The sequence below is a fragment of the Mobula birostris genome, chromosome 32, assembly GCF_030028105.1.
Source record: "Mobula birostris isolate sMobBir1 chromosome 32, sMobBir1.hap1, whole genome shotgun sequence".
Lineage (NCBI taxonomy): Eukaryota > Metazoa > Chordata > Chondrichthyes > Myliobatiformes > Myliobatidae > Mobula > Mobula birostris.
The window spans coordinates 6365022-6391528 of record NC_092401.1 but is presented as its reverse complement, the minus strand read 5'-3'; the positions used below and the strand labels follow the sequence as shown (position 1 = coordinate 6391528).

Sequence of the window (26507 nt, the reverse complement as noted above, 5' to 3'; positions counted from 1 at the left end):
GGAAATGTTAACTGATTTAAATACTTAATTTGATTAAATATTGTATTGACTGGGTGATAATGATTCTAATTGGACTGACATCAAAAGGCAGCAGGATTTGGGAAAGGGGTCACAGGGAGTGTTGGGCCAGTTGTGTAGTCTTCTGCTGCAAGTCCTTTCAGAAAGTCCTTGTTGTTTGTGAGGCACAGCATCATGGATTCCTGACAGATAATAAATAAAACAAAATGCAAGGATGGAGTACAGGAGATGGGGAGTTCTGTTGAAGTTGTATAAGATGTTGAGGCCTAACTTGGAGTATCGTGTGCAGTTTTGGTCACCTACCTACAGGAAATATGTAAGTAAGGTTGAAAGAGTACAGAGAAAATTTACAAGGTTTGTTGCCGGGTTTAGAGGACCTGAGTTACAAGGAAAGATTGAATAGGTTAGGATTTTATTCCTTGGAATGAAGATTGAGAGGAGATTTGATAGAGGTATACAAAATTATGAGGGGCATAGACAGGATAAATGCAAGCAGGCTTCTTCCATTGAAGTTGGGTGGGACTACAACCTGAGGTCACAGGTTAAGAGTGAAAGGTGAAAAGTTTAAGGGAAAATGAGGGAAACATCTTCATTCAGAAGCTGGTGAGAGTGTGGAACAAGCTGCCAGCACAGTTGGTGAGTGCAAGCTCAATTTCAATGTCTCAGAGAAGTTTGGATAGGTACATGGATAGTAGAGGTATGGAGGGCTATGGTCCGGTGCAGGACAATGGGAGTAGGTGGTTTGGCATGAACTAGATGGGCAGAAGGGTCTGTTTCTGCATTGTACTTTTCTATGACTCTACTCATTGGGACCACTGGCTACAATATTGAGGCTGTAGTGACTGGCAGCTGTCAATCAGCGCATGAAATGACAACCCTATGTGAGTTTCAGCATGGTTAAAAAAAAACCTGAAGCACAGAAACACAAGGAGCTGGACTCCTGTTTACTGTGGGATCTTAAAAACACCACTTCCAGTGGTGCTACACCACCCCAGAACTGGTGTAACAATTGAGCAGCTATTGTGATTTTACACTTAGATTTTGGAGCAAGATTTAGATGCAATGGAATTTGCTAGGTGTGTCCAGGAAGGATTCCAAACGAGGGGAAAGTACATATTAGATCTGATACTAGGCAATGAATCGGGGCAGGGTACAGATTCTTCACTCAGAGACAGTGACCACAACTCCCCAAGCTTTACCATGACCTTGAGGAGGGATAGGAACAGACAGTCTGTGAAAATATTTAATTGTGGGAGAGCAAAATATGATGCTATTAGGCAGGAACTTGGGAATGAAAATTGGGAACTGGTGTACTCATGGAAATGCACAAGAAGAATGCGGAGGTCGTTTAGGGAGCACATGCATGAGTTTTCCACATAGATTTGTCCTGGTGAGGTACAGTGAAGGAAATGTGATTGACAATAGATTTGGAACGTCTTGTCAAAAGGAAGAAAGAAGCATTTGAAAGGCTTAGGAAGCAAGAATCAGACAGGGCTCGGGAGAGTTACAAGGCAGTCAGGAGGGAGTTTAAGAAGGGTCTTTGGAGAGCTAGAGGGGACATGAGAAGGGCCTTGGAGACTAAGTTTCACTGGGAATTGATCTACTATGGGAACCCCAAGGCATCCTACATGGACGTGAAGAACAGGAGGATGACTAGAGTGAGAGCTGGGCTAATCGGTGGTAAATAAAAATACATGGCTGGAGTTGGAGGAACTAGGAGGTTCTTAATGAATACTTTGCCTCAGTACTCACCAGTGAGAGGGGCCTTGATGAATGTAAGGCCAGTGTAGAAAAAGCTAATGTGCTGGAACATGTCAATGTTATGAAAGAGGATGTGCCAGAACTTCTGAAAAACATTAGGATAGGTAAGTCCCTAGGGCTGGATGGGATATACTGTACCCCAGGTTAATTTGGGAGTGAGGGAGGCGATTTCTGTGCCTTTGGCAATGATCTGTGTGTCCTCACTGGCCACGGGAGTAGTACTAGATGACTGGCGGGTAGCAAGTGTTATTCCTTTGTTCAAGAAAGGATAACGCTGGGAATTATAGACCAGTGAGTCTTACATAAAATCTACGCTTGGTTTGATGCCGGTGAGTGAGTGTGAGAATTGGAGCAATGGTGACTACTGGTTCTGGGGAGAAAATCCTGCACACTCTTTTAAGTAGCTCTGTAGCAGGGTTTCCCAACCTGGGGTTCCTGGACCCCTCGGTTAATGGTAGGGACCCTTGGCATTAAAATGGTTGGGAACCCCTGATCTATAGGATCTGAGATATAAAACTAGTGCTGTCTTAATCCCTTACATACAACACCTCCACCAGTATAGCACTCACTCTGTACTGCTTTGAAGCGTTAAGACCACACCGAAGTGAGTACAGGATGAGAGGTCAGCTCTCAGTTGTTTCTGCTAGACGTATGTGTTCCAGTGTCAGTGACCTCACTAGTGTGTGTGTGTGTGTGTGTGTTGGGGGGTGCGGGGAGCAGATCTCCCTCTCTACAAATGACGGTGGTCTCCTTGGATGCGGGAAGGAGAAGAAGGTGAATCGAGCTCACCGTGCTTTTCTTTTTCCAGAGGGTGGTGAATCTCCGGAATTCTCTAACCTGGTGGGCTGTGGAGGCTGGATCACTTAGGGCATTCAGGGGAGAGATGGACGTTTTTTGCAACACACAAAAGATGCTGGAGGAACTCGGCAAGTCAGGCAACATCTATGGAAAGGAATGAAAAGTTTACTTTTCGGGCCAGTGAGACCTTTCCTGATGAAGGGATCTCAGCCAGAAACGTCGACTGTTTATTCCTTTCCACAGATGCTGCCTGACCTCCTGAGTTCCTCCAGCATTTTGGGTGTGTTTTTCTGGATTCCCAACATCTGCAGAATCATATGGAATGGGCACAAAAAAAAGGGACACCGGGTCTGGAGCTGATCAGCCATGGTGGTACAGGTCTGATGGGCTGAGTGGCCTACTCCTGCCCCTGCTTTCTTGCCAATATGATGGGTTTAACACATTATGGCAATTAATCCCATGTTGTTAAGTATGCCCCAGACTTGTAAAGCCCAGCCATACTGACCTCACACCTCAGTGATCCAGAGGCAGACCTGCCTCTGGATCACTGTTCAATTTTACGAGGATTCCCACTATGGCAGTCAGGAAGCACAAGGTAAGTTTGATTATTTATTTTATTTTAATGTTTTAATTACCTATTATAGCCTTATTTTTGTAAAAGTTGGATACTTAAAAATATTATTTATCGCAGTTTAATACTGAGCAGGTGTACCAGGTAAAGTGGGCACTGTGTGGTACATCCAAAGACAACATTTGAGGTGTACACGGAGAGGACCCTCTCCGTTGTGCAGAGTTTAATTCTCCTGGTCTCTCTGCTTCTTAATAACCAAGCACACAAGCCGAACGCAGTTTTGTAATCCCAGCTTCCGGCCTGCAGCCTCTGAGTTAGTGCCAGGCTTCGGAACAACAGGCACCTCTCGCATCCCGTCTCACAGATTATGTGTTGAACTCGGCTCACACTGAGCTAACGTTAGGGTTCATACAAGACGCGGTCAGCAGCGGAGAGACACAAAAGGGTAGAATATTTGATTTGAGGAGGACACCCGCTGTTGCCCTTTCATCCAAAAGCTGAAGCCCTTTTTTTATGCCCTTTGACGTCATCTCTCAGATTCTTGGCCACACACTGGGTCCAAACCTTTACTGTTCTGAACTGGGATGCGGGGGATGCACTGAGAGGGTCTTGCCAGCGGCAGGTCTTTTGTCGTTGCTGAAGGCCAAGATTTATTAAAAGAGCAAAATGTTTTGCCGCTGATGATCCCCAAGGCATCTCAACGAGTTTTACAGACTATCAATTATACTTGGAGGACTAGCCCGCTGTTGTTTCGTTGGGAAACGGCTGCTTTGGTGCACAGCAAGATCCCATGGGCAGCACTGAGGAAATGATGAGTGGTCCTAGTTGTGGAAGTTGTCTATTTAATATTTCAGTAATATTTGAATAATCTTGCAGATATGTTGTTTGATTAAGCATTCTTGTTCATTTAAATAATTCATTATTTTGGTTCAAAGGAAGTTCACGAAAACGATTCCTGGATTGAAAGGCTTGTCATATGAAGAGTGTTTGATGGCTCTGGGCCTCTGCTCACTGGAATTCAGAAGAATGAGGGTTGACCTCATTGAAACTCATCGAATGCTGAAATGTTCGATGGAGTGGATGTGGAGAGGATGTTTCCTGTGGTGAGGGAGTCTAAGACCAGCGGGCACCCCCTCAGACTTAGAGGGGCGTCCTTTTAGAATGGAGATGAGGAGGGATTTCTTTAGCCAGGGAGTGGGGAATCTGTGGAATTTGTTGCCACGGGTGGCGATGGAGGCCAAGTCATTGGGTATATCTAAGGCAGAGTTTGATAGATTCTTGATTGGTCAGGGCATGAAGGGATACAGGAAGAAGGCAGGAGGTTGAGGCTGAGAGGGAGAATGAATCAGCTATAACAAAATGGTGGAGCAGACTTGACGTGCCCAATGGCCTAATTCTGCTCCTATACCTCATGGGCTTTTGGTCTTATTATGGATTATATGTAAAAATGTGAATTGCATACATTATTACACTACCACATGATATGTGCACACCTCACTTAAAGTAAACACAAAGTTAGACTCACATTTCAGACTCCCATATCTTCCTTTGGATTAGTTTAATCTTTTGAAGTTACAAACATAACAGTAGGATATGAGCTTCCATTACTCAGGAGGAACTCTCCAGCTGATTAGCAGTGTAGTGCTCTGATATTCTTGCCGTGCGCAGGTTGAATGTGCGCCTCGATGCCAGAGTTCAGTCTGATGGTTTATCAGACAATTGGCACCTCTGACCGTGCCACACTCCCTCAGTACTGCCTGGCATTGCCAGAGGCACTCAATACCACCCCCATGTTTGCCATTGTGCAGCATCCCTTCCTCTGGGGTCAGTGAATACCCTGAACTGGGAGAGGAGTGAACGGAAGGAGCCGAGAGCGGGGTTTTTGGGAGTGGTGAGAAACCCGTGGGGTAAATCCCAAATGAGGAGACACAAGCGACTGCGGATGCTGGAACATGGAGCAACACACAGTCTCAGCAGCCTCGGTGGGAGCAAAGAACTTGCTGAAGGTTTGGGTTGAAACCCTGATCCAGACTGAGGGTAGAGAGGTGAGACGGCCAGCAAGGAGAGGAGAAGGCGAGGGGTGAGAGAGGATCACAAAAGCGATAGGTGGACCGAGGAGGCCTATAAGATGACAGACAGAGTGATATACTTTCAGCCGTGCTGTAAATCTGGAGTGGAGCACAAATCCAGAGTTGAGTACAGATCCGGTGTGAGCTGAGGGTAGATTTGATGTGGTTCAGGGTAAATTAGGAGTGGAGTGAATGAGGTGTGTGGGCAGAAGTGATGAGATTTTGTGGGGTGTGTAACAATAGAATCCCCATCCTTCGGTTTTAAAGCAGGAAGGTTCCTCAGCATAGGGGTTACCCCTCCCCACAATGTGGCCTCTCCCCCTTCCAGCTCAGCGACAACAGGTTTGTCACAGGTCCCCTGCCTTTGTTGCTGATGGGACACTGAGTCGTGTGAGGGCGGTTTCTGCCATATCTACATCACATTCCTCGAATATACGTTTCATCTTGTCCAAGTACATTTTTTGAGCATCTGGACAGCAAAGATGCATACATCAGGACACTCTTTATCGACTACAGCTCAGCATTCAATACCGTGGTCCCCTCAAAACTAATCAATAAGCTTCAAAATGTTGGCCTCAGTACCCCCTTGTGCAACTGGATGGTCGATTTCCTCACTTGTAGGCCTCAGTCGGTTTGGTTTGGCAACAACATCTCCCTCACGATCTCCATCAGCGCAGCCACACCGCAAGGCTGTGTGCTTAGCCCCCTGCTCTCCTCGCTTTACACCTTTGACCGTGAGGCTAGGCACAGCTCCACTGCCAAATTCAAGTTTGCTGACGACACAACCGTCATGGGCCAGCTAAATCAGAGATGGTGACAAATCAGTATGTAGGAGGGAGATTGAAAATCTGGCAGAGCGGTGCCACAACAACAATCTCTCGCTCGATATCAGCAAGACCAAGGAACTGATTATAGACTTCAGGAGAGGAGTCTGTGGAGATTCAGCACGACATCTAAAACTTCAGCAAACTTCTGCAGATGTGTAGCGGAGTCTGGCTGCATCACGGCCTGGGATGGAAACACCGATGATTTCGAATGGATTCGGCCCGGTACATCACGGGTAAAACCCTCCCAACCACTGAGCGCATCTACGCGAAACGTTGCCGTAGAAAAGCAGCATCCATCATCAAAGATCCCCACCACCCAGACCATGCTCTCTGCCATCAGTTACTACCCCTCAACCATCAGCCATCAGGCTCTTGAACAAAAGGGGAGAACTACACTTGCTCCATCATTGAGATGTTCCGACAATGAATTATCTCATTTTAAGGTCTCTTTATCTCATTATCTCACGTTCCCTCATTATTTATTGCTATTTATTTATTTTGCATTTGCGCAGTTTGTTGTCTTCTGCACTCTGGTAGATCTTTGACTGATCCTGTTATAGTTACTATTCTATAGATTTGCTGAGTATGCACACAGGAAAATGAATCTCAGGGTTGTGGTGACATATACGCACTTTGATATTAAATTTACCTCATACTTTGAAATATTTATTTTAGAGATACAGCACAGAACAGGCCCTTCTGGCCTAACAGGCCACACCACCCAGCAACCCAGTTCAGTTGTTTAGTTGAGTCCAACTCTTCGTGACCTCATGGAGTACAGGGTCCACAGTAGAATCCAGGCCGTTCTTCTGCGCAGATACTGCTGCTGCCCAGGCTGGGTTTGAACTCAGGACCGTCTGCCTTGAAGTCCAGTGCTGATGCTACTACACCAGCAGCCGGCCCACCCAGCTAGATAACCCTAGCTTAGTCACAGGTGTGACGAAAGTACACATAGATTAAGATGTTAGCTGTCCTGTGCTGGCACCAGTGGGATCAGCAGTTGGTCTGCCACCTGTCTTCAGGAGAAAGAGAGATAAGGAAAACAATGGAGCAGCATTTGGAGATGTTAATGAAGGGATGGGAGAGTTTAACGGAAGGAGACACGGTCTGAGAGCTGTCAAGATCGGCTCCTCTTTGAACCCTGAACTGTTTGAAGTGATGGACAGGCGATACCCCAGCAGGGGGATAAAAAGGGACAGGTTTGCTAAGGCGACACACACGAAACCACGAGGTAACGAGAACCTGGAAGCGGTGCGCCTCCCACAAGTCGGTGGGAATTTTGGAGGGCTGATTGCGGGACCAAGCCATAGACGCACAGGGTGGAAAGGTACGATCGGCAGGAACCTGCTGTGTGTCCGCCCTTGCCTGGGTGCCAGGTTCACTGCAGAGGAGCGATCGTATCTGAAAACGGAGGGGTCACAGTCGGTGACCTCAGAAGACATTACAAAGGGCTCGCCCGAAAGCTGACTGCGAAGAATATCGAAGGTCTGTGTGGAAGCCGTTTGAATATTCATTTGCTTTTGCTCTCTCTCTCCTTCCTCCCCCTCCCCCATCCGTCGCCACGGCAGTGATTACTGTGAACTGAACTGAACTCAATTGAACTGAACTTTGCGTCACTTTGAAACTGGTCATTTACCCCTAGACGACGATAGAGCTTGATTGATCCTATTATCCTAGATCTGTGTACATGTGTGTTTATTCATTTCTAACCTGTTGCATTTATATCCTTACTATTAGAGTACTGTGTTGCTTATTTCTTTAATAAAACTTCCTTAGTTCCAGTAATCCAGACTCCAACTGAGTGATCCATTTCTGCTGGTTTGGCAACCCAGTTACGGGGTACGTAACACAGGACAATTTACAATGACCAGTTAACCCACTGACCAATACGTTTTGGAATGTGGGAGGAAACTGGAGCACCTGGAAGAAATCCACGCGGTCACAGGACTCCTGAACGTAGAAAATAGATCACAAAACAGTAGAGCACAGGAACAGGCCTTTTGGCCCACAATGTTGTGCCAACTCATCTAAAAAGCAAATCAAAAACAAAGTTCAAAGTGAAATTTATTATCAGAGTACATACATGTCACCACATACAATCCCGAGATTCTTTTTTCTACAGTCACTCTTAATAAATCTATAGAACAGTAACTGTAAACAGGATCAATGAACAACAAACTGTGCAAATGGAGGAGGAGAAGACAGTGACGCGATGCAGTGCGTGTGGCCGCTCCAAAATGATATTGTATGTGTTAACTAGGGGCTGTGCACAATTCTGATTTGATGAAGACAGACGTGAGAAGCACGGAGGAACACCTGGAGAAACTTCTGAAATGCCTGCTTCGCTGCCGCTGCTACTGTGCGATCGAGAATCTCCGGAGGCGAAGGCCCCGAATCCCCGGCTTTGCCTATTGCCTGTTGCCGGGGCCGGGGTCGAAGCGCTCGGCAGAGATGGTGCTCGGTGCTGGGTGTCGGAGAGATGGTCGGAGGCTCGGAGTTTTCGGACGGACTCGGAGTCGGACTGTGGTTGGATGCTTCCAGGATGCCGCATCGGCAAGTTTGCGGCGCTGGAAGCTCATGGCAGGGAGAGTTTTTTTTCTTCCTTCTACCATCTGCGTGAGATGATGGGACTTTCGAGAGACTTTAAGACTTTTTTTTTACCGCACCCATGGTCTGTTCTTCATCAAATTACGGTATTGCTTTGCACTGTTGTAACTATATGTTATAATTATGTGGTTTTTGTCAGTTTTTCAGTTGGTTTGTCATGTGTTTCTGTGATATCATTCTGGAGGAACATTGTATCATTTCTTAATGCATGCATTACTAAATGACAATAAAAGAGGACTGCGTGTCCTCATAATCTAATCTAATCTAAATAAATAGCAACAAAAAATTAGAGCATGAAATAACAAGATAAAGCATCCTTAAAGTGAGACCATCAGTTGTGGGAATACCAGAAATAGAAGGAGTGTAGTTATTCCCTTTTGTTCAAGAGCTTGGTGGTTGAGGGGTAGTAACTGTTCTTGAACCTGGTGGTGTGAGTCCTGAGGCTCTTGTACCTTCTACCTGCTGGCAGCAGTGAGAAAAGATCATGGCCTGGGTGGTGAGGATCCTGACGATGGATGCTGCTTTTCTATGGCAATGTTTCATGTAGACGTGCTCAATGGTTGGTTGGGCTTCACACGTGTCGTATTGGGCTGAATCCACTAGCTTTTGTAGGATTTTCAGCACAAAGGAATTGGTGTTTCCATACCAGGCTGTAATGCAGCCAGTCAGCACACTTTCCACCACACATCTATAGAAGTTTGCCAAGGTTTTTGATAATTTGCCGAATCTCCGCAGACTCCTGAGGAAGTAGAGGTGGTGTAGTGTTTTCTTTGCAATTATATTTATATGATGGGTCCAGGATCCAAAAATGAATCCCTCCTATCTACACAATATCCATATCCTTCCATCTTCCTCACATTCATGTGCCTATCTAAATGTCTCTTAAAAGCCTCTAATATATTTGCCTTTACCACCATACCAAGTAGCGCATTCCAGGCATCCACTACTCTCTGAGTGAAAAACTTACCCCTCACATCCCCCTTGAACCCACCCCCTCTCACCTCCAAAGCATGCCCTCTGGTATTAGATATTTCAACCCTGGGAAACATACTCTCTGTCTACTCTGTCTGTGCCTCTCATAATCTGATAAACCTCTATCGGATCTCCCTTCAGCCTCCACCGCTCCAGAGAAAACAACCCAAGTTTGTCCAGCCTCTCGTGATAGCACATGCTCTCTAAACCAGGCAGCATCCTGGTAAACCTCTTGTGCACCCTCACAAAGCCTCAACATCCTTCCTATAGAGGGGTGACCAGAACTGTATGTAATTCTCCAGATGTGGCCTGGCCAGAATTTTATAAAGTTGTAACATGACCTCTTGACTTTTGAACTCAATACCTTGACTAATAAAAGCAAGTATTTCATATGCCACCTTAACCACCCTATCGACCTGTGCAGCAAGAAGCTATGAACTTGGATCCCAAGATCTCCCTGCTCAGCAACTCTGTTAACGACCTTCCCCTCAACAGTGTACTGTCTCCTTGTATTTGTCCTACCAAGGTGCAACACCTCAAATTTATCTGGGTTAAACTCCATCTGCCATTCCTCTGCCCATATTGGCAACTGATCTATACAGTGCTGTATTCTTTGCTGGTCTCCTGCACTATCCACCAATCTTGGTGTCATCCGCATATTTATTAATCCTCCCATCTACAGTTTCATCCAGATCATTTACATACATTACAAATCGCGGAGATCCCAGCACAGATCGCTGTGGAACACGACTAATTACAGACCTTCAGCTCGATTAAGTCCCTCCAACCACAACCCTATCTTCTATGGGCAAGCCAGTTCTGAATCCAAATAGCCAATTCGCCTCGGACCCCATGTATCTTAATCTTCTGGATTACCCTCCCATGAGGGACTTTGTCAAATGCCTTACTAAAATCCATGTAGACAACATCCACTTTGTCAAATGCCTTACTAAAATCCATGTAGACAACATCCACTGCCCTACCTTCATCAATCTTTCTCATCACCTTGTCAAAAACTCAATCAAGTTGGTAAGACGTGACCTGCCACACATAAAGCCATGCTGGCTCTCCCTAACTGGGTTTCCAAATGCTCATATATCCTACCCCTAAGAATTTTATCCAGCAATTTCCTTACAACTGACACGAGACTCACTGGTCTATAGTTCCCAAGATTTTCCCTTGTTCCCTTCTAAATAGAGGTACAACATTAGCCATTTGCCAGTCCTCCAGGACCTCACCTGTGCCAGGAGAGGACATGAAGAAACTGGTCAAGGCCCCAGTAATCTCATCTCTTGCCTCGTTCAATAACTTGGGGTAAATCCCATCAGGCCCTGGGGACTTATCCATCTTAGTACTCCTTAGGAGGCCCAACTTTCCTCCTCCTTGACCTCTAAATGCCCTAAGGTATTTATACACTCAGCACTGATCTTCTGGTCCTCCATACCCTTTTCCTTGGTAAATACTGAAGCAAAATACTCATTAAGTACCTCACTCACATTCTCCACATCCAAGCAAATGTCCCCCCCCCCGCCCTTATCCTTGAGCAGTCCCACCCTCTCCCTACTAATCCTTTTACTCTTGATGTGTATATATAACGCCTTGGGATTCACCTTAATCCTATTTGCCAAGGACTTTTCACAGCACCTCTTGACTTTCTTAATTCCCCTTTTTAGTTTTTTTTTTATGGCTTCTCTATACTCCTCACGTGCTCCATTTGATCCTGACTTCCGAAACTTTGCATACGTCTCCTTTTCTTCTTGACTAAATTCATCACCTCTCTGGACATCCAAGGTTCCCTTGTCTTTCCACCCCTGTCCTTCCTTCTAACTGGAACACACTTTTCCTGTGCTCTGTGCCAGTTATCTTTAAGCACCCTCCTCATGTCTGATGTGGACTTGCCAGAAAAAAAGGCGCTCCCAAATAACTCTTTTCAATTCCTGCCTAACACCCTTGTAATTTGCCCCGCTCCAATTTAAAACTCTACAGCAGGGATCCTTATCTACATCTATCCTGGAAGTTAAGGAGTTGTGGCCACTGTTACCCACTGAAAGGTCAATCACCTAGGCAGGGTCATTACCCGACACCAGGTCCAGTACAGCCTCTCCTCTCTTTGGACCTCATTATTCCATTTTACACTGTATTTGTATTCTGTAATTTTAATGACTTTGCATTGTACTAATGATGCAAGTCAGACTGTTTTATGTCCTATAGGGAGCAATGTTCCCTCTCATTTGTAATGACCAGTTTGCACAAAGATCTTGTGACGTGCAATTTTTTGCCCAGTGACAACACGATCTGTGCACTAAATTTTATATACAGAGGTATTCATTTTAACAACTTGCAAAACCCTGTCAATAAAGACTTTGATCTCCTCTGGGTTTGATCTTTATCACTCTTGTTCATTTGCACTCTCACAAAACATACCTAGCAGGCCTGTAGCGGGTATTGAAAGATTTCCTCACAGGAGCTTTTGCACACAGTCCACATGTGATTTGCTTGCCAAATAACACACTAAAAAGTCAAGTTTCCAAATTTCACTCCACTTTTTCCCACTTGCCAATTCTCCAGCAACTTTTGCATCACAACAATACATGCAGGTAACACCAGTTTCTGTATTGCACATAAATATTTCTCGTAGCTGCATGTTCCTGACCTCATGAGCTTTCAGTGTAGCAGTTTCTACTGTTTCATTAAGCCATTCTGCTTTAAACCAACTAGCAGTTCTTTTGTGCTTCACGCCCTTTGCTTCTTTGGAATTTGAACTAGTCAATCAACAGTTTCTTCAATAAAAACAGTCTGAATAAGCCAGTTCTAAAATCTGCAGACAAATCAACACAAACTCCACCGTGTCATCACCGCCCACATCAGAAACTGGAAAAGGAAATGTGATTGTGTACGATAGTGAAATATACTCAACATGCCAATGAGGTAGAGGGTGACAACCTTCTGTGCGCAGTTCAAATTCTTGCTGTGTGGATAGCGTGAGTGAACTAGGGCTTTTCTCTTTGGAGTGAAGGAGATGGAAAGTGATGTGATAGAGGTGTACAAGATGATAAGGGGGATAGAGAGAGCGGACAGTCAGAGACGTTTTCCCAGGGCGAAAATGGTGAATGTGAGGGGGCATAATTTTAAGCTGACCGGAGGAAAGTATAGGGGGATGTCAGAGCTAAGTGGTGGGATACATTGGACACCTTGTTCAGGGTGGGGGTAGAGGCAGATACACTAGGGGCATTTAAGAAACTTTTAGATAAGCACATGGGTGACAGAATAATGGAGGGGAGGGGAGGGATAGACTGATCTTAGATTAGATTAAAAGGTCCACAACATCATGGGGTGCAGGGCCTGTACTGTGCTGTAATTTCTCTGCCTGTATTCTGTAAGTCAGTTATAATAAACGATTCTGATTCAGTATCTACATCCCCCCCCCCACCCCCACGATACAGGAGGTACAGACAGTATTGTTTGAACCGCTCAACGCGGTAGGCAGCATCTGTGGAATGAGAAGCAGTGTTAATATTTCAGTTGTGATGAAGGATCTCAGATCTGAAGTATTTTGTGGATCTTTCTTCACAGATGCTGCCTGACCTGGTGAGTGTTTCCAACATCTTCTGTTTTTGTTTTTGTTTCTGTAGCTTTAGAAGATAGAAGAGTACGGCACAGGGACACAATGTTGCGCTGACCCAGCTAAAAAGAAGATCAAAAAATCCCCAAAAACTAATCCCGCCTACCTACACAATGTCCGTATCCCTCCGTATCCCTCCATCTTCATGTGTCTATCTGAACGTCTCTTAAAAGCCTCTAATATATTTAGCTCTACCACCGTACCAGGCAGCGCATTCCAGGCATCCACTACTCTCTGAGTAAAAAACTTACCCCTTGATTTTCCGATGTGGATTTGTACAAACTAGTTGGAGTATCATACTAACTCCAGTTGTCATGGTCCCATCTGATAATTCCCCATCTTGCTATTACCTCCTTAATTGGGCATTAATCCCCTCGTCTGATTTCCAATCATTCCCAGTCCCACTAATTACAGCACACCTGGTTCCCATTAGCAAACATACAGGATAAAACTCAGGCGACACAGCCATGCTCTGCCAGTTCGTTGGTTGACTCTAGTGTGAGTAAACCTTGTTTCCTGATTCCTTGGGACTGTCAGTTCTAAGCTCCGCATCACTTCTTGGATACTCTACGTAAACCTTGTCTCAGTGTAAGGACTCTCCCCGTTCGCGGCGGTGCTAACGCCTCACGACTCTGCCTCTGCGCCTGTGTCCTGCACTTGAGTTCGTCCTCAGCCTTGTCCTTGCAACACTAGTATTGTTTTACTAATGTTAATAGTCTAAACTCCCACTTCAGAATCTGAGTTTTGTTGGCAATTTCTTCACTGACCGATATTCACCCACCCACCCTGCTCATGGACTGTTTACCCCACTCCCATCAGGGAGGAGGCTACGTAGCATCCACGCCGGGACCACTGGCTCAGAAACAGTCACTTTCCCCAAGCAGTAAGGATGATCAACACCTCCACCCACTAACCCAGCCATCCAATCCCTCAACAACCACCTCTTTATCATTTCCCATCAGTCACCTCATGTACAGACACTCCAGTGCCAGGCTGGCAACCTGATGGCATGAACATTGATTTCTCTAACTTCACGTAGTTTCCCCTTCTCTCTTTTCCTGTTCCTCATTCTGGCTCCCCTCTCACTCCTTCTCCTCACCTGCCCATCACCTCCCTCCGGTGCACCTCCTCCTTCCCCTTCTCCCGTGGTCCACGGCTGTCGCCTGTTAGATTCCTTCTTCCGTCAGCCCTTGACCTCTTGGAAGAAACGTCTAACCACAAAGAAACATCAGAAGTGGATACCAACTGAGTGGATAAAATGTTACAGGAGGCTTGAAGTTATAAAGGTGGGGGCAAATGGCCTTTCCAATGCTGTACTCTTCTCTGGGTGCAGTCAATCAGCACCCTGGCTCCAGGCCAGACTAGAACTGGTGGTGATGTGGATAGCAAGGACTGTAACAGGATATATAGATCGGAGGGAATGGAGTATGGAATTTAATGAGGGGGATCTCATTGACAGAGTGGGTGTGGAGACGATGTTTTCTATGGGTGGGGAGACTTGGATCAGAGGGGCTCAGAATACGGGGATATCCATTTAGATCAGAGATGAGGTGGAATGTCTTTAGCCAGAAAGTGGTGAATCTTTGGAATTCATCACCCGAGGCAGCTTGGGGCCAGGTCATTGGAGGTTAATAGGTTCTTGATTAGTCAGGGTATGAAAGGTCACAGGGAAAAGTCAAGAGATTGGGATTGAGAGAGAAATGGATCGGCCATGATAAGATAGCAGAGCAGACTTGGGCTGAATGGCCTAATCCAGCTCCTACATCTTATGGTCTCATACTGATGGGTGCTGGGTGATGCATCCTGGGGAGCTGGGTGGTGGGGAGCGTCTACAGTGCATGAGGGAATTTTGACGGCAGCGGCCTGCTGGATAACTCCCTGAAGGTAACAACGCAGGTCGACAGGGTGGTGAAGAAGGCACATGGCAGAGAAAGATGGGGAGGAACAGGTCAAGCTTGGAGGGCGTTTAAAAGAAACCCTGGGGCCATTAGTGAAGGGCTTTACGAAAGAAGCTTGGGCTCTGGTTATCTCAAGGACGGTAGCCAGCAGTAGATGCAGAAGTGACAAGCCTGCAGGGGTGTCAGTGTTTAGGGGAGGAGGCAGGAGAATGGAGTTGAGAGGGAAAATAAATCAGCCATGATGGAATGGCGGGCAAGACTCGATGGGCTGAATGGAATAATTCTGCTCCTATGCCTTATGGCCATAAGGAATGAGGTGAAATGTCAAAACAAAAGGATACGCGGCTGCTGGACGAAAATCTTCGGGAATATGAAGCAAAATGTGATATTAACATGAATAAATTATTTAAGATTAGACAGGTGCGGTACTGGAGAGACTCACGAAAGAAGTGTCAGAGGACAGGGAGGAGGAAGATTCAACAATGCAAATGCACGATCAGTGATTAGGCAGGAGAAAAGGGCAACAATAAAGAGACATATGAAAGAAATTAAATTGGGGACGACGCAGAGAAAGGAGACAAGAGAATGAGTTATGATGGAACAAAAGGAAGCCTCGCCAAAGAATTGTCAGAGACTAAACAAAAGAACGAAGGCGCGCACAGTTATTTGGAAGCACTCGCTCTGAGTGACAGCATCATTGCAGTGAATGTGGAAGGAGGTGGAAAGAGAATAATGGAGCGTTTCGAGAGAGAAATGATTTAAAAGCAGCCATTTGTGTGCCACAAAAGGAAGCCAAGTCTGGGACTGATCATTCCAAACACCAGTGAGCACATCTACAAAGACACTGCCTCAAGGAAGCAGCGTCCTTTGTCAAAGCCTCCCATCATCCAGACGATGTCCCTTCTCACTGCTACCATCAGCAAGGAGGTGCATACCGTCAACCTTGGGTCCCACACCGGTGACAACCTACAACCGGCAGGCTCCTGAACTAGCAAGGACAACTTCACTCACCACAACACTGAACCGACTGCTGAACACAATCTTTGGACTCACTGTCAAGGACTCGATGTTGTTTACTTAAGCAACACACATCAAAGTTGCTGGTGGACGCAGCAGGATACTTGGTAGTGTGGAGGAGCAGAGGGATCTGGGGATACATGTCCACAGATCCCTGAAAGTTGCCTCACAGGTGGGTAGGGTGGCTAAGAAAGCTTATCGGGTGTTAGCTTTCATAAGTCAAGGGATAGAGTTTAAGAGTCGCGATGTAATGATGCAGCTCTATAAAACTCTGGTTAGGCCACACTTGGAGTACTGTGTCCAGTTCTGGTCGCCTCACTATAGGAAGGATGTGGAAGTATTGGAAAGGGTACAGAGGAGATTTACCAGGATGCTGCCTGGTTTAGAAAGTATGCATTATGATCAGAGATTAAGGGAGCTAGAGCTTTACTCTTTGGAGATAAGGAGGATGAGAGGAGACATGATAGAGGTGTACAGGATAATAAGAGGAATAGATAGAGTGGATAGCCAGCGCCTCTTCCCCAGGGCACCATTGCTGCATACAAGAGGACATGGCTTTAAGGTAAGGGGTGGGAAGTTCAAGGGGGATATTAGAGGAAGGTTTTTAACTCAGAGAGTGGTTGGTGCGTGGAATGTACTGCCTGAGTCAGTGGTGGAGGCAGATACACTAGTGAAGTTTAAGAGACTACTAGACAGGTATACAGAGGAATCTAAGGTGGGGGCTTATATGGGAGGCAGGGTTTGAGGGTCGGCACAACATTGTGGGCCGAAGGGCCTGTACTGTGCTGTACTATTCTATGTTCTATCTCTATGAAGAGGTACAGTCGACGTTTCAGGCCGAGACCCTTCGTCAGGACTGACTGAAGGAAGAGTGAGTAAGAGATTTGAAAGTGTGAGGGGGAGGGGGAGATCCAAAATGATAGGAGAAGACAGGAGGGGGAGGGATGGAGCCAAGAGCTGGACAGGTGATTGGCAAAAGGGATATGAGAGGATCGTGGGACAGGAGGCCCAGGGAGAAGGAAAAGGGGGAGGGGGGAAGCCCAGAGGATGAGCAAGGGGACAGAGGAAGAAAAAGGAGAGAGAGAAAAAGAATGTGTGTATATAAAAAAATAACGGATGGGGTACGAGGGGGAGGTGGGGCATTAGTGGAAGTTTGAGAAGTCAATGCCACTTTCAAATCTCTTACTAGCTCTTCCTTTAGTTAGTCCTGACGAAGGGTCTCAGCCTGAAACATCGACTGTACCTCTTCCTAGAGATGCTGTCTGGCCTGCTGCGTTCACCAGCAACTTTGATGTGTGTTGCTTGAATTTCCAGCATCTGCAGATTGCCTCGCGTTAATGTTGTTTACTTAATTATTTGTTATTATTATTATTTTTTGGGTTTGTGTCGTTTGTCTAACTGGTTGTTTGTCAGTCTTGGTGTGCAGTTTTTCACTGGGTCTATTGTATTTCTTTGTTCTGTGAATAGGAGTCTCAGGGCAGTATTTGCTGACGAACACACACCTTTATAATCAATTTACTTCGATCTTTGAGCTTTATTTTTGAAACATGAGGAAGAAATGGGACGAAGAAGAAAGATGTGTAGACAGAGGTGGTGTGGAAAGGAAACGCATCGAGTACACGACGCAGGAGACTAGAGGAGAGAACTGCAGAAGAGAAGGAAAAGTTCTGAGTGAGAATTGATGAGGCACAGAGAAGTCAGACTGGAAGAGTTGGGGAGCACCCTAAAGTACCAATTTAGCACTGAACAGAAGAAATTCTGCAGATGCTGTAAGTCCACAGCAATACACACAGAATGCTAGAGGAACTCAGCAAGTCAGGCAGTGTCTAAGTTTTGGGCTGAGACCCTTCATCAGGACTGGAAAGCAAGGGGGAAGAAGCCAGGATAAGAAGGTGCTAGAGGGGAAGACTTACACACAAGATTAAAAATCGACTCCTTCACAATTCAGGATTAAAAGTTAGCTTTATTTGTCACATGTACATCAAAGCATCAAAATGCACAGTGAAATGCGTTGCTTGCGTCGTATCAAATCAGCGAGGGTTGTGCAATTATCCCTACACTCTCCCGCCAACAAGGCATGCCCACGGCTCATTAACCCTTCCTCTATGTCTTTGGTAAGGGGGAGGAAACCTCCACGGTCACGGGAAGAACGTACAGACCCCTTACAGGCAGTGGCGGGAACTGGACTGGATCAGTGATCACTGGCGGTGTGACGCTAAGTACAGAATATCTGGGAATCCTTCGGTCTACGTGAAGGCTGACAAGTGCTTGTCAGGTCCATGCTCGGAGATCGGTTACATCGACTCTGTAATTTGTTCAAGTTAACCATGTACCAGGGAATAGTCTGGAAGTAAGGGGAGAAGTACATAGATGGGGGTCTATGGTCCCAGTGCAGGCCGATGGAGGTAGGAAAATGTAATGGTTCAGCACGAACTAGATGGGCTGAATGGCCTGCTTCTGTGCTATACTTTTCTCTGACTCTGAGTCCTTCTATCTGTGTTATGAGAAAATCTGAAGGGTCTGCAGTAGCTCCAGTGCAAAGTTCAGGTGAACAAAAGCAATGGATTTTGATTAGGATGGGGGAGGTAGGTTCTGGTAGGAACAGAGGAAGCTACAGTAAGTGGTGGACAGAGCACAGTCCATCACAGGCAAAGCCCTCCCCATCACTGAGCACATTTACAAGGAGCACTGCCACAGGAAAGAAGCATCCATCATCAAAGACCCCCACCGTCCAGGCCATGCTCTCCCCTCACTTCCGCCAGTTGCAAAGAGGTGAAGGAGCCTCAAGTCCCAGAGCAGCAGGATCAAGAAGAGTTACTAGCCTTTGTGTTTTTAATACAAAATAAACTGCAGAGAGTTGTAAAGTTAGTCAGCTCCATCATGAGTACTGGTCTCTGTAGTGTCCAAGACATCTTCAACGAGCGGTGCCTCAAAAAAGCAGCGTCCATCATTAATGACCCTCAGCACCTAGGACGTGCTCTCTTCTCATGTCACCATCAGGAACAGGTACAGACGCCCGAAAGCACACACTCAGTGATTCAGGAACATCTTCTTCCCCTCTGCCATCTGATTTCGGAATGGACATTTAACCCATGAACACTACCTCACTACTTTATCATTTCTAAATTTTGCACTACTTATTTAATTTAACTATTTAATATATATACTTACTGTAATTCAGTTTTTTTTCTCTCTATCGTGTATTACATTGTATTGCTGCTGCATAGTCAACAAATTTCATGACAAATGCTGGTGATATTAAACCTGATTCTGATTTATATTTGCTTTAACAAAAATACTTCTCCTCCTAAAATTTTGTTCTGATAAAGACATCTGGTTTAGCAAAGCTTTGTAATCTTCTTAGACTTGCTACACAAGTAAAACAACTCAAGAAGGAATATTGACGTTTCCGTTATTAGTAGAATAGAATCTACCACAATTTAGACAGGTTGAAAACAGAATATGTATCTAAGTGGATTAACAAATTAAGATATTTCACCCGATGTGAGTTTGTGTAAATGAGGAGGCTTAATTAAATCTCATTCAGTCTGTCACGTGTGTGGTGGTCCTCCTAATGATCGTAGAGGGAGTATCAACTCTTCGAGTATATCGCTGATTACAGTGGATTGGGCAGGAGGAAAGGTTGTGTCATGAACTCTGTCTAAGACTCCCAACCGGGGGTCCATGGACCCCTTGGTTAACGGTAACGTTCCATAGCATAAAAAATGTTGGGAACCCCCGAAAGAGAAAGCAGGAATTATTAACACAAGAAAATCTGCAGATGCTGGAAATCCAAAGCAACACAGGCAAAATGCTGGAGGAACTCAGCAGGCCAGGCAGTGCCTGTGGAAAAGAGTAAACAGTCGAGGTTGCAGGCTGAGACCCTTCATCAAGACATCATGAGTCCTGATGAAGGGTCTTGGCCCAAACCGTCGACTGTTTCAACTTTCCACAGATGCTGCCTGGCCCCCTTAGTTCTTTCAGCATTTTGTGTGTGTTGCAAAGGGCTTATTAATTGTGTTTATATAAGTGATAGGATGCTCATGTATGACCACAACTGCATACAGTGGTAATCTGGCATGTCCAGAAATATAAACATCTACATTGTGCCGACTTAGACAACATTGAGAGAACATACAGTAGAACCCTACAGCCCTTACAATATTAATATATCATACCAAATTCTAATCTAAGCTCAGAAGGATACACCGGCATATTTGGACATAATATTGACTTGCATAAATCCAACGTCTGGCTGAAATATCAAATCATTAAAGAAACTAAATGTCACCCGACATGCGTATTGTGGGAAATAAAATAAAGTGATCCAAGTCGCCACGAGGTGGCAGCACTCGTGCATTTGTGCCACTGCAGCCGAGCTCAAATTGAACTTTGCTCGTGTCACATGCGCAGCCCTAAATTCAGTTGGCGGCTGTGATCTCTTCACTATATCTATTCGTGATGGAGGAACACGGGAATGAGGTGCTGTCTCAGGTAGGACGAGAGAACCAAGATCAAGCAAAAGGCACAATTTACATCGTCTGTTTTCTCCATGAGGATCTCTCTCTCTCTCAGTACAGAATGTGATCAGGAACAGCTCCAGAGCTGTACCCCACCACGGCTCTTCAATGAACACAGGAAAAGAGGTGCATGAGGGCAATCGAATCCTCAAATTTACCCCACCTTTGACTGATCAATGCTGACTTATGTACAAGACCCCCAGGCTCTCAATTCTTTGATCTTTAGAACAGTCATAGCAACATCCAACACCAGGGACCCCCGCCACCCAGGTCTTGCTCTCTTCTCGCCACTGGCATCAGGAAGAAGGTAGTGAAGCCTCAAAGACCCAGGTCACCAGGTTCAGGAACAGTTATTACTCCTCAACTATCAGGCTCTTGAACTAGAAGAGATAACTTTCCTCAACTTCACTTGCCCCATCACTGACATATGAACAACCTACTGATTCCCGCACCTACCCTGCCAGAAACGTACCCCTCAGGTTCCCTTTAAGTCTCCTGCTTCTCACCTTAAGCCTCGCCCTCCTGTTTTTGATTCCCTTACTGAAGGAAACAGATTCTGCCTCGCTACCCGTGATCCAGGAAGAGTTTTCCCTCATCTCTAGGCAGAACTTGTCTGGAAGCAGAGGAAAAGTCACACAAGTACTCGATGCTAATGGTATTTCAGGGTGCAGCCCAGCAGGACTGATGCACAGAGTCACCGGTCCTGTGAGGGTCCTGAGAAGGTGCTTGAACACTGACCTGACAGGAGATCTTCACCAGCTCCACCTTCCAGAGGCTGCAGAACAGAGAGGAGGAAACTCATCAATACATTGGAGACACAGGAGGCTGCAGATGCTGAAATCTGGAGCAACGAGCGATCTGCTGGAGAAACTCAACAATTCCTTCTTTCCACGGATGCTGCTGGACACTCTGAGTTCTTCCAGTAGATTGTTCATTACTCATCAATACATAATCACCCAGGAAGCATTCAATCGCCACTGAAGGCCCAACAAACACAGAAACGAGTGCAATTCAAAATGAAGAATGATAATTCAAGGAGAGAGGCCATTTGGCTCATTGTACTATAGGAGATGGATGAAAACATTGTGTTCAGTATGAATTTCCTTACTCGTGGAAAGGCATTAATTCATTGGAAGCATTTCAGAGGACATTTCCTGGAGTGATACAGGAAACAAGTGAGTTAGAGTCATAGAGCTCTACAGCACAGTAAAAGGCCCTTTGGCCCATCTAGTCTGTGCTGGCCTGGTTATTTTATGAGGTTTGGACAGGCTAGACTCATGCCCATTGGAGATTTGAAGATTGACAGGGGCCTTGAATGAAATATGTAAGATCCCTAGGTATTTTAGTATCGAGTCACAGAATTACGCCCTTTAGTCCAACTTTATAAGACTCTGGTTAAGCCACATCTGGAGTATTGCATTCAGCTCTAGTCACCCCCCTATAGGAAGGAAGTTGAGGCTTCGGAGAGCTTTACCAGGATGCTGCCTGGTTTGGAGGGCATGTGCTTTTACAAGAGGCAGATGAACTTGGGTTGTTTTCTCTGAAGCATCTGAGGGTGAAGGGAGATCTAGCAGAAGTTTACAAGATTATGAGAGGCATAGATAGTATGAACACAGTATCTGTTCCCTAGGGCTGGAATGTCTAATACCAGAGGGCATGCACTGAAGGTGAGAGGGAGTAGGGTCTATGCGGATGTGAGGAATAAGTTTTTACCCAGAGAGTGATGGACGCCTGGAATGCGCTGCCTGGTAAGGTGAAAGAGGCAAGTACATCAGAGGCTTTTAACAGATGTTTGGATAGGCACATGGGTGTGAGGAAGATGGAGGGACATGGACATCTTGGGTGTTTTTGATTTGCTTTTTAGCTGTCCAGCGCAACATTGTGGGCCGAATGGCCTGTTCTGCTGTACCCTTCTCTGTTCATCCATGCCAACCAGGGAGCCCGTTTAAACCACTGTACATCCATTTGCCCATACTTCACCCATAACCCTCTAAGCACTCCCTTTCCATGGACCTGTCGAAGTGTCTTTTAAATGTTGCTTCAATCACTTGCACCGGCAGCTTGCTCCACACGCACACCGCCCTCTCTGTGAGGAAGTGGCCCCTCATGCCCCTCCTAGACCTTGCCCCTCTCGCCTTACACATGACAAGGATGTTTCCTCTTGAGGTAGAATTGCAGCTCATGTGTCTGAATGATTAGAGCTGTTCACTATTCCAACATCTTCATCGGCATGCTAGCCCGTTGTTGACTAATGTCCGATAAACTAATGTCCTGAGAACCATGTCTTGAGGAACACGTTATGTTCCATCTGATGGCATAAATATCATTTTCTTTTTCCGGTGAACAAAAACTCCACCCCCCCCCCGTCCTCTATTCCCCTATTTCCTCCTGGGTCCCCTCCCTCTTCCCTTTCTCCTATTGTCCCCTCTCCTCTCCTGTCAGATTCCCTCTTCTCCAGCCCTTGACCTTTCCCACCTACCTAGCCTCACCTATCACCTTCCAGCTCCCCTCTCTCTCCCCCCCACCCCCCGACCTTTTAATTCAGGCATCTCCCCCTTTCCTTTCCGGTCCTGAAGAAAGGTCTCAGCCCAAAACGTCAACTGTTTATTCATCTCCATAGTCGCTGCCTGACCTGTGGAGCTGTGTGAGAGCAGCTGTCCTGTACCATGCAGCTTCTAAATAAAACCCTCTCCTCTCATCCGCACTCAGCTTCAAGGCAGTTCGTGACTTGAGCTCAGAGCCAGGGCTGTTCTGCATCGGGTGGGGGAAGGTGCTGGGGAAGCTGGAGACAGTTTCGGAGTTATCAGGAGAGGAACTCAGTTCTACGCTCTGAACACATCCCTAACATGTACGGTTTGTCAGCGTATGGTGGGCGCCGTTCCTGTAACAGGCACTGAGTGGCTCTCACACACTGCAGAGAGTTCTGTGGGGGAGCTGAGCTGAGCTCTGAACTGATTCATTCCGCCTGCCCTTTCCTTGTGGAGTGCTGTCTGCAAGCAATTAGTGCAGTGCCAGGTACGGATATAACCAGCCCCTGACTTCTCTCCAACACTCTCTCCTTGCTCAAATGCCTCACACAGACACACACACACACACACACACAAACACGCACAGATACACACACAGATACACACACACACACACACACACACACAAACACACACAGATACACACATACACACACAGATACACACACACACAGATACACACAAACACACACAGATACACACATACACACACACAAACACACACAGATAGACACACACACAAACACGCACAGATACACACAGACACGCACAGACACACACACACACACACAGATATACACTCACACACAAACACACACACACTTGACACGTACACGCTCATACCCACATATTCTCTCATTTTCACACATACACACACAAACCTCAGTCACACACACTCATACCCACACACACATCTTCACTCTCTCTCTCACACACACACACACACACACACACACACACTCATGAAACATCCTCTCACAGCCACACATTCTCCCACACTCATCCACACACACAAACACAAACTCTCACACTCACAGCACGTTGTCAGACCCAAACTCGCACACCAACACTCACAACTACACACCTGCACGCTCACATTCACATCTTCACACCTTTCTCCCTCTCTCCTCCATTCCTCTTTCTCTCTCCCTCTCTCTATTTTCTATACTTTCTCTGTCTCTCTCACTTTCCGTTTTTTCTCCTCTTTCTTTATCCCTCTCCCCCTCGTTTTCCTTTTTTTCCTATTTCTCCTGCCCACACCCTTATTTCTTCATCATTCTCGATTCCTTCCCCTTCCTCACTTTCCCATCACTTGGTCCCTGGCTGTGAAACCCATCCAAATGTTTGGATCTGATCTACAGTTTCCATGGAAATATTGACAAAGAGGTTGGATGGCCAACTCTGATTGGCTGCCTTCCTGGAGGATTTGGTATGTGACCTCTTCCCTGCCAGCCACCGCACCTGGTTAAACAGGCAGATTTTCCCACTTCCAAAGCAACACACACAAAGTGACGGAGCAACTCAGCAGGTTAGGCTGCATCTATGGAAATGAATAAACAATCGACATTTCGGGCTGAAACCCTTCTTCAGGACTGAGAAGGAAGGGGGAAGAAGCCCGAATAAAAAGATGAGAGGAGAGGAAAGAGGCATAGGCGAAGCCGAGTGGGTGGGAAAGGTCAAAGACTGGAGAAGGTCATAGGTGAAGCCGAGTGGGTGGGAAAGGTCAAAGACTGGAGAAGGTCATAGGTGAAGCCAAGTGGGTGGGAAAGGTCAAAGACTGGAGAAGAAAGAATCTAACAGGAGAGGAGAGAGGATCAAAGGAGAAAGGGAAAGAGGAAGGCACCCAGGGTGAAAGTCATAGGCAGGTGAGAAGAGGTAAAAGGCCAGAGTGGGGAATAGAAAAAGGGAGGGGTAATTTTTTTTTACCAGAAAGAGAACTCGATATTCATGCCATCAGGTTGGAGGGTACCCATTTGGAATATTAGGTGTTGCTCCTCCACTCTAAGGGTGGCCTCATCTTGGCACAAGAGGAGGCCACCGATTGACATGCGGGAACGGGAATGGGAATGGGAATTCAAATGTTTGGCCGCCAGGAAGTCTCACTTGTGGTGGATGGAGCGGAGATACTCGACGAAATGGTTCCCCAATTTACGACGGGTCTCACCAATGTACAGGAGGCCGCATCAGGAGCACTGGACACCTCCAACAAATTCACGGGTGAAGTGTTGCCTCACCTGGGAGGACTGTTTGGGGCTTTGACTGGAGCTGAGGGAGCAGGTGGAGGATGCTTGCAGAGATAAGTGCCAGGAAGGAGATTCGTGGAGAGGGATGAATGGACAAGGGAGTGATCTCAGAGGAAAGCAGAGGGAAGGGAAGGTAGAAGATCCCTGTGGAGATTGCGGGAATTATGGAGGATAATGTGTTGGATGTGGAAGCTCACGGGGTGGTAGGAAAGGACAAGACGAAGTTTATCACTGTTGTGCCGATGGGAAGATGAGGTGAGCACGAATGTTCTGAAGACGGAGGAGATGCGGCTGAGGGCAGCGTCAATAGTGGAGGGAGGGAAACCCCGCTTTCAGTTGGATTTTCAACCACACATGAAGAAAGTCGACGAGAATTTGTAAAGTATGTTTCAATGACAGATGATTTCTCTCAGAACATCGCTCACAGTCATGTTGGGAGCCTCCAGGGCAGGCGTGGAGAGTTGGACACCCTCGATGAGTGGCATTGAGTGAAAGGGGAGCCGAAACCAGGGACTCGGATGTCTGTAATCTCTTCCGACGGGTCCTGCATTAAAGAGCATTTGGGCTGATAGTTTCCATGGAAACCAATGACTACCAGCATTAGCAGTCAGGCTCACCTGCTGGGAAATGGGCAGAGTGTGTCTGAGTGGAGCCCTGTCCTGGAAAGTGCCCTGGGGAGAGTTTCATGCAGCAATAAGGGGAGGTACATCTTTGTTTTCGATCTCACTACCCCTCACCCATCACCCACCCACCAGTGCAATCCTGGTGTGCTGGGACAAGGAGGGGAAAATACACCAACCTCTGAGGGTTTTCAGGATCTGCCATAGTGGGACAACAGACAATAGACAATAGGTGCAGGAGTAGGCCATTCAGCCCTTCGAGCCAGCACCACCATTCACTGAGATCATGACTGATCATCCACAATCAGTACCCTTTTCCTGCCTTCTCCCCATATCCCTTCACTTTGCCATCTTTAAGAGCTCTATCTAACCCTTTTTTGAAAGAATCCAGATAATTGGCCTCCACTGCCTTCTGAGGCAGAGCATTCCACAGATC

General features: G+C 46.3%; 1 protein-coding gene across 2 annotated transcripts in view; it reads right to left on the bottom strand.

Moving 5' to 3' along the window:
* Positions 1-26507, bottom strand: part of LOC140191241 (adenylate kinase isoenzyme 5-like) — a 136984-nt gene that overhangs the window by 48257 nt on the left and 62220 nt on the right. For both annotated transcript variants that reach the window (XM_072248448.1, XM_072248450.1), the window contains exon 9: positions 21419-21455. In XM_072248448.1, the coding sequence (XP_072104549.1) occupies positions 21419-21455 (37 nt within the window). The remainder of the gene's footprint in view (positions 1-21418; positions 21456-26507) is intronic.